Genomic DNA, 9,010 nt, shown 5'->3' with positions numbered 1-9,010 from the left:
AGGCCACGGAAGCCGCAAACGTCAGTTCAGAGCTTCGCAACACAAACGGGGAGAATTTATTAATGAACGTGTTAAAGTTCTGTCACAAAACGATGTTGTTACGTATCATCTTGCCATTTCAAGTGGGTATACGGAAATCTTTGACCATTCCTAGTGGGTATACGGCCCATACCTGCGTATCACGTAGACTACACCACTGGTCTGTTCTCCTCCCCTCCTCCTCTCTTCTCTTCCTTTCTTCTCCTCCTTTCTTCCTTATCTATCTATCTATATATCTATCTATCTATCTTTTTCTCTACCTCTCTCTCTTCCTCTACTGCGCTCTCTTCTCCTTGCCTCTTCTACTCCTCCTGTCCTCCCCACCTCAACTACCTGATTAATGTTAAGGAAAGATTGTGGTCATGGTTAAAGCTTTCTCCCATAGGTATTTTATCTGTTTAAATGATCAAGCGTCTGCACATAACATAACAAACTTTCCTGTGACAATGCTTAAGGCGTCAGGGTTGCAACACTCTTATCCCTGCTCTTTTCACTGTTAATTGGATCAGATGACATGATCATAAGGTGTCTCCTGTGGGTGCTTTCAGGCAGGATGCATAAGCAGGTATTAGGCCAGGCTAGGCAACATTTGGTCAGCTATCTTAGTGCTGAACACCATGAACAGGGGAAACACAAGCTTCTGTGAGTTTCATTAAACCAATTTTAATCCTGTTAAATGAAAATAAAGTTCAATGTCTCATTAATAAACACCTTTTGAAGTCCCAACTTTATAGTATTGACTGCCAGATTCTATGGTATGTAGTTTGAAATGAAATCAATATGACAACACATTTTGATGCATGCATTTATTTATCTATGATTTTTTTTAAATTTTTTAGATATACAATGTTTACAATCATCCACGATGACCAACTAAAATGGTTTAACATTGTACATAGTTGCTCATTTTGAAAATACAGTACAAAATGTGTCCCCCACTGATGTAGATTCAATGGTGCAAAAAAGCTGAAAGATTTCAGGGACAACTGTGCCTTTGACGGCAAGGGTAGTCAAAGTGAGCATCCACATACACATCGACATGAAAAACACTTTTCCACATCCTTTAAATAAATGATGAGAAAATGCAGTTCATTAGTTTGGTCCTAGAGCTGTTCAACAAGTAGTTCAGACGTCCCTGAACTTCACTCAGTCCATGTCAAGGATTATTCCAGATCAAAGAGAAAGTAGAAAGGAAAATGTCCAGGTATATGAAAATGTCTCTGTATTTAAGAGACAGAGGATACCTCTGTCTTGCTGGCAGAAACTGAGGTCTCATCCTCCACCATGCCGCCCATTCCAACAGTGCTCAGCATGCAGTTACGGAACTGAAAAAGAACACAAAGGATGTTGAAATAAAAGGCATGTAATGTGCATCATGGTGGGATAAGCGTGAAAAATGAAGGTTAGATCATTTTCATGTACACATACCTGTTTGTTAAACAGCACGTAGATAATAGGATTATACAGAGCTGAGCTCTTTGCAAAGAAGGCGGGAATAGCTGCTGTCAGGGCGGAGAAGGAAGCTCCCTTGTTAAGGAAGATCCAACCAGCGAAAGTGGCATATGGCACCCAAGCTAACAGGAAACCGAAAACCATCAAGACGCACATGCGTGTCACTTCCTTCTCGGCTTTCTGGGTGGAGGCCGAGTCCTGCTGCTGGGCTGCAGCCTAAAGAGTTTGTGACCAGAAAGCATCATCAGAATTCACAGCACAGACAGTTTTGCAGAACATTAAATGAAAAGAAACTATAGAATCATTTTTTATTGAGGTTTGGCTATAAGTTTAACATCAGTCATGAACTTGAACTTGACTTACAGCTTTGACAGTCAGCACAAGGCTTCCGTATGTAAAGAAAATGATGAAGACGGGAGTAAAGAAGTGGACGACAAACATGTAGGAGACGTATGATTCATTGTTGTAGCCTGGGGCCAGAGTGTAGTAATCGGGTCCACAGGAGCATTGCATACCCTCAGGAATGTACCTGTGTGAGGTTTAAGAAGAGCAGTTATGGCAAAAATCATTAAGACTTTAGCTATACAACAAGATTTGCTTGTCCAGTATGTAGGCTACCATGACTACGCTTGTCATTTTCTTTGTTTTGTTTGAGCAGTTCTAAACGTTTTTAAATAGTTAGCTGTCAGACTGTAAAAGTTTAAAGTCGTATTTATTGTAGATAAAATGACAAATACAAATGAGAATTACCTGGACCAGCCCATCAGTGGAGGTCCAGCGCATGCGAAGGCCATAACCCATGTGAAAGCTACTCCAGCTCCAGCATGAGTTCCACTGAACTTGAAGCTTCCCATGGGTTTGCAGACGACAATGTATCTTTCAATAGCCAGGACCACCAGTGACCAGAGAGCAATTTCACCTGTAGAAAGGAAAGGCCCAATTTATGTTCAGTATATTTCAGTCATTGTCAACAACAAATGGTGCGTCATGATACCTGCTACTTGCTGCTCTGTGGTAAATGTCAATATACTGAGAAAACTTTACAGGAATTTTAAGAAGCTGTTCAAGCAGTATGAAAAAACAGAGTGGACGTCATACCTCCAAGTGTGGCCATGAATCCCTCAATAGCGCAGGCAGTGGGTCCAAGAATGAAGTAGCCATTAACAGCAGATGTGATGGTGATGGTAAAACCAAAGCCGCACATGATCAGTCCAGCCACAGCCAGGTTGACCAGGATGTAGTTGAGAGGTTGCCGGAGCTTCTTGTTCTGGGCCGTTACAAACAATGTCAGACCGTTGATGGGAGTTCCGGTGCAGATCAGGAAGAACATGTAAAAAGCTAGAAGCTTGAACCATATAGGATCTGCCAAATAGTATTGTGTGTATTCAAAAGGACTTCTTACAATCCCAGTCCTGTTGGACATAGGGATGTAGAAGTTCTTGCCCTCTGTGCCATTGGGCTCGATTCCTCCATCCCAAGCCATCTTCTCTATTGTTTATCTGTTGAGCGTCTTCGCCTGAAGAACCCAAAAGTGTTGATGGACACGAGAGTCAGAGATGTGCAGCGTGATTTTTATACTTCACCACTAACCCTGTCATCAAATTGCCAAAACTGGATTACAGGACTGAAGTAGTACAGAAGTTAAAGGTCAGCAATTAAACTTAACTGGCTATAAAGATTAGAACAAAAGTAAACTGATCTACTTTCCAGGTCTGGAGGATTTTCTTAATCCTGAGCCTTTAGGCAGTGACGCGCAGGAATATTATTAATCTTGTAGAGATTCAAACTAAGGCACCAACTCTAGTGACCGGAACAAACGCACTTAAAATGGCGCTTTTTTTATGTGAGATCTCTCTTCAACAAGACTTTTCTTCTCAATGACATCATTTTATCTGCACATTTAGATTTTATGTTTTTAACAGAAACTAATGATCACAGCCAAATTGTTGAACTGTGTCCCCCACATTCTGACTGTTTTAATCAGCCCAGTGTCAGTGGTCATGGTGGGGGCCAGTGTTTTTAAGAAGAGCTTTAAATGTCACAAAGTAACGTGTGAGACATTCTTTTCCTTTGAAGCTCTCATTTTTAACCTTGGCCCTACAAAACCACCAGGCAGCTTTTTTACCAGAACTCAGAACACAGAATTTATATCTACTCTTGTTTTAAACTATGACAAAGCTGTTCTTTGTGTTGATTTTAATATCCATGTGGATGACTCCACCAATAGTTCTCTGAGTTTTAAAATATCACAAATTCTTTTACCTTCAAATAAAATGTAAATGGACAAACACATTATCGTGGTCATACTTTGGACTTTGTTTTTACTTGAGGTGTGAAAATTTCAACTGTGGAATTACTGGATTTGGCTGTATCCCATCACAGATGTATAGTTTTTAACTGTGAGTCACCCGCTACTAATACGGTCTCATCCCACGCCATATGTTCTTGCATCCTAAATTACCACACTGTCTCAACATTCTGCACACTGTTTGGCAGTCAAAGCCCTCACTTGTCTGAATACTCTAATACTAACAATCTGCTTGTCCTTATTAAATATTACAGCACCCCTTAAAGTTAAGTCTAAGTCCAGAGAAAAAAAGCAGCCTTGGCTCAACGACAGTACTCACAGCTCGAAATGGGAATGTAAGAAAGCAGAATGCAGGTGGAAAAAATCTGGACTGCAAGTACACTATACAAGCATGAAGGAGCTGCTGTTACAGTATAACAGAATGGTTAAGGATTCAAGAACAAAATGTTTTTCAGAACTCACCACTGCCCACCGCCACAAGGTTTTTTATTTAGGACTGTATCAATTTATCTGCATGATGCTTTGTCTTTAACTCTGGTCCCCTTATTATTTTTATTACAAGAGAATGAGGCTCTCAGTCTGACTGATTCTCAGAGCAACATAAGCTGTGAGGAGACAAGCAGGATATTGTTAAAAGGATTAGGCTTTCTTCTTTCCTTGTGCCAAAACTGAGGTAGAAAATCGTGGCCTTTTATACAAAAGGGGTAAATTAGAAATTGGCAATGGAAAAGGGAGAAAGAGCACAGTTTAGTTTTTCAAATGGGAAGGCTTAGGGTTTACCACTTTAAAACTTGTGAGAGTTTATGACTATGAAAAATAAATGTTATTTGGATACCACTAGTCCCCAAGTGGTATCCAAATAACATTTATTTTTCATAGTCATAAACTCTCAAGATGAAAGTGGAATTGTTTCTCAGCTCTTCCTTGAGGTGACAGATAATGTTACACCACTGCCCTCTGCAGGATATTTTAACAACCAACAACCAACTTATATTTTTCTTGTTTTACTGACTAAAAATAGGATTCTATATCTTTAAAGAAAACATAAATGCATCTGAAAAGTGTATTCATTCTATTATTCCATGTCCTCTGGGAATCTTCTATGTTTTTAGATTTATAAAATGTTTCTCCTACAGCATAGCACAAGGCCAGAAAACAGGAGAAAATTGCAATTGAAGTGAAAAATTTTCCTTGCAGATGCGTACAGGCTGGCCAGTGTTGTCATGTCCTCGCTCTGTGTGGGCTGGAATAAAGGGGGATACAAGTAGAATCACTGACACAAAGCCTCTTTGTGGGGTACTGTTAATTTGATTTAGAATATTCAATCACCATCTGAAATCAAGTGAGGCCTCTTTAGATTTCCCTGTTGGGATCAGCTTCATTAGACAAGTGGATCTCAGGGGGAATTTGGCCTTTTTAAATAAAAAAGTGTGTGAGCAAGACCACCAAGGCTCTGAGGATGAGATTTCTATTAGTTCCTATGAGCAGTGACTTCTAGACCTGCTTACCTTCATTTCATATGACACACACAATTTCCTATCTTCCACTATCCACTGTATCACTGTTTCTAAAGTCACTGTTAAACTAAATCAGTTTATTTAAGAAAATGTTGCTAAAGCCCCCCTTGCCCTGGCCTTAAAAGTCTTGTCTGGGAGGGGTGATGTTGATTGTCATCCAGCCTCATATTCTCAGGTAACAGAAATATGCACTCAAAGAAATCGTATTCACTGTACCTGTAATATAAGACGATATTTACATTATATTATACTTTGCAAAAGTCATTTGTCATATATAATGCCTTCACACCGAGTGACTTTTTTAATAAAATTTTTTGTAGACCTCATTATAAAGAGTGATTTATTATTATTTCCTGGTATTCACATCTAGATGTGTTAAACAACTCAGGACATACCACCCTTTGTTTGAACCCACCCATTTTTCAAGTGAGCAAAAGTATTGGAACATGTGACTGACAGATGTTTCTTGTTGCCCAGGTGTTGCCTTTTAGGTTGATTGTCCAAACATTAAATAGCTCTGCATGACTAGTCTAAGTTTTCATCCTTAGTTCAAACCTATAAAGACTGGATTTCCTGTTAAAGAGGTAAAACCAACATGAAGACCAGAGAGCTGTCTATGGGAGAAAAGCCAGCCATTGTCAAGCTGAGAAAAGAAGGAAAATCAACCAGAGCCACTGGACAAACATTGGGCATAGCAAGCACAACAATTTGGAATGTCCTGAAAAAGAAAACTGGTGTACTGAGCAACAGACGTCGGCCAAGGAAAACAACAGTAGTTGATGACAGAAATATTTTGAGAGCTGTGAAGAAAACCCCCAAAACATCAGTAAGTGACATCACCAACGACCTCCACAGTGCAGGGTGAAGGTATCACAATCCACTGTTTGAAGAAGACTCAGAGAGCAGAAATATAGAGGCCACACCACAAGATGCAAACCATTTATCAGCAGGAAGAATCGGAGAGCCAGATTGAAATTAGCAAAGAAGTACAGAGATGAGCTGCAAAAGTTCTGGAACACAATCTTATGGACTGATGAGACCAAGATTAATCTCTACCAAAGTGATGGAAAGGCCAAAGTGTGGAGAAAGAAAGGAACTGCTTATGATCCGAAGCGTACAAGCTGATCTGTGAAGCATGGTGGAGGTAATGTCATGGCTTGGGCGTGCATGGCTGCTTCTGGAACAGGCTCATTAATATTTACTGATGATGTAACTGTACAGAAACACTTTGTCTGCCAGTTTAGAGAAATGCATTTAAACTAATGGGGAGGAAGTTTATCATGCAGCAGGACAATGACCCAAAGCACACTGCCAACAAAACAAAGGGCTTCATCAGGAGGAAAAAGAGGAAGGTTTTAGACTGGCCAAGTCAATCATCTGACCTGAACCCAATAGAGCTGCATTTCACCTCTTTAAGAGGAGACTGAAGGAAGAAACATGCCACCAAATATTAAATGTTACTTCCTTTTTTAAATTTTTTTTAAACCTGTCCTGCCCAGCAGCCTGGTATAGAGTATGATGACCTGGATACCATATTGTGCCAGCCGGATTTTACTTTAACAAGAGAGTATTAATATACTCCTTTGTCTGTTTTATTATATTTATTTTAAGATTTTATTGTTTGTTTTTAAAGCTGTGAATGGACTGCCCCAACATATATCTCGGACCTCATCCAAATTTATATGCAAGCGCGGCCACTGAGGTCAGAGGGCCAGCTTGCAGTCCCCAAGACAAGACTTAAAACTCGGGGGGCAGGGCCTTTTCTGTGGTTGGATCTAAACTCTGGAACGCTCTGGCCCTCCATGTCCGAACAGCCCCCTACAGTTGAGTGTTTTAAGTCTCGTCTAAAGACACATTTTTATTCTTTGGCTTTTAACTCTGCGTGAGTTGTGTGGTCCTCTGATGTCTTTTATTGTTTTACTGTATTTTAGTATTTAAACCTGATGCTCTTATTTTGTTTTTACAAAATTTTATATTAATTGTTTTGTATGTTTGAGTCTTCTGTGCAGCACTTTGGTAACTTTGTGTTTGTAAAATGTGCTATAGAAATAAAGTGGACTGGATTATATATTTAATTATGTATTGATTTGTCATCGCGGGCCGGAGCGGGGGGCAGACACGGGGATGGGGGGGCACAAACAGACAGCACAGAGAAAGGACAACACCTGTAAGAGAAGGGGGATGGAAGGTGGGGACAATAGGGAATAGCAGAGGGAAACACCAATTGCAGAAAGCAACGAAACCTGCAATAGAACAGAGAGGGGGGCTTGGGGAGGAGGGAAAAACAACAACAAAACAATAAAAATAATAATAGTAAAAGACAACCAGCCGAACAGCAGCAATAAACAGCTGACATAGTAAGACAACTAAGAGAAAAATGAAAACAAGAAACAGTCACACACACTAAATAAGCAACACAGCACAGCCACGAGAGCTGGAATAATAACAATTAATTTAAATAAGTAACTGATAGACAAGCATCAGGAATAATTCTACCAGGGACAACCCAAATTAGTTTGTGTCTATGTGTGAGACTGTGTCTCTGTATGCGTGTGGGTGAATGTGTGTGTGTGTGTGTGTGCACATAAGCCTGTTAAAGAATGTAGTTCTTAGTGAGAGTGGGATGCCACAACTGTGCCACACCTACCCCAGCAACAGGCAGGCAAGAACCCCAGTAGCCAATAGGGGTGGGAGAAAAAAATAAAAATGAATAAAAGACTCCCAGATGCACCGCGATGCAGACGCGGAGGACCCCGACCCAACCAACAGACGCCCCCAAAAATAAATAAATAAAAATCAAAATAATAACGACCATCCAAATGCCCCCACGCCAGGGGAGCCACGCCCCCCCCCCAGCCCAGTTTAGGCAAGGCCGTCACCAACCCCACGGCACCCCCAAGGCCCGGGGCTCCAGGGGCAGGACACGAGGCCAATGAGAATCCCCCCCCACTCCTTCGACCCCTCTACCTGCCTCTGTAAATGTATTGTTTTGTGTTGGATGCATGTCATGGATTGTGAAGTGTTGTATGGTGGAGTAAAGATAAGGTGTGTGGTAACTAAGGTGCAGTTAAAATTAGAGGGTAGTTGTGACACAGACACCCCACAACTGTCAGGTAGTGGAGCCTCCCATCGTGCCCCTCCTACCCCCCAAGCCCTCTCTGTCTAATGTGTAATTCAAATTGAGGGGCGGCCAGTGGGGGAGGAAAAAAGGGCGAGGCCGCAATAAAGCAGCCTGTCTGCCCCCCAGAGTCCTAAGGGTGTATGTAGTGAGACATGACCAAAGGGGGAAAGGTGAAGGAGGTCATAGGGAGGCTAGAATGGTCCTCCTCACTGGGACCAGATTCCTGACTGGCCCCATCATGTTATTTACTTTAAGATTATTTGTTCCATTACTTTTGCTCACCTAAGAATGCTGTGGTCTAAAACAAACAGTGATATGTCCTAAATTGTTTAACACACCTAGATGTGAATACCAGGAAATAAAAGCAGAAATTCTGAACTCTTGTCTCATAATCACCTTTTGATCTTAAACCCAAATGTCTTCAGTGAACAACAAAAACAAAGGAATTTCCCTTCCAATACTTCTGGAGGGGACTGTATATGTGTGTGTGCATATTATATTATATATATATATATATATATATATATATATATATAATATAGATGGATACAACTCAAATCAGAGAGCAAGAGA

General features: G+C 40.8%; 1 protein-coding gene across 1 annotated transcript; it reads right to left on the bottom strand.

Annotated features, from left to right (window-relative positions):
* Positions 1-905: 905 nt before the first annotated feature.
* LOC119918369 (green-sensitive opsin-like) lies at positions 906-2,974 on the bottom strand. Its single transcript, XM_038739067.1, has 5 exons — positions 2,590-2,974; positions 2,242-2,410; positions 1,855-2,020; positions 1,468-1,707; positions 906-1,364 (listed from the first exon to the last, which is right to left on the bottom strand). The coding sequence occupies exons 1-5, from the start codon at positions 2,972-2,974 to the stop codon at positions 1,266-1,268; spliced, it is 1,059 nt and encodes a 352-aa protein (XP_038594995.1). The 3' UTR covers positions 906-1,265.
* Positions 2,975-9,010: the final 6,036 nt, after the last annotated feature.

This window comes from Micropterus salmoides, unplaced genomic scaffold (assembly GCF_014851395.1).
Source record: "Micropterus salmoides isolate LMB-PRFRI ecotype aquatic unplaced genomic scaffold, ASM1485139v1 Ms_hic_scaffold_23, whole genome shotgun sequence".
NCBI lineage: Eukaryota > Metazoa > Chordata > Actinopteri > Centrarchiformes > Centrarchidae > Micropterus > Micropterus salmoides.
The sequence above is the reverse complement of the archived record's forward strand: the minus strand, read 5'-3'. Positions and strand labels throughout refer to the sequence as shown.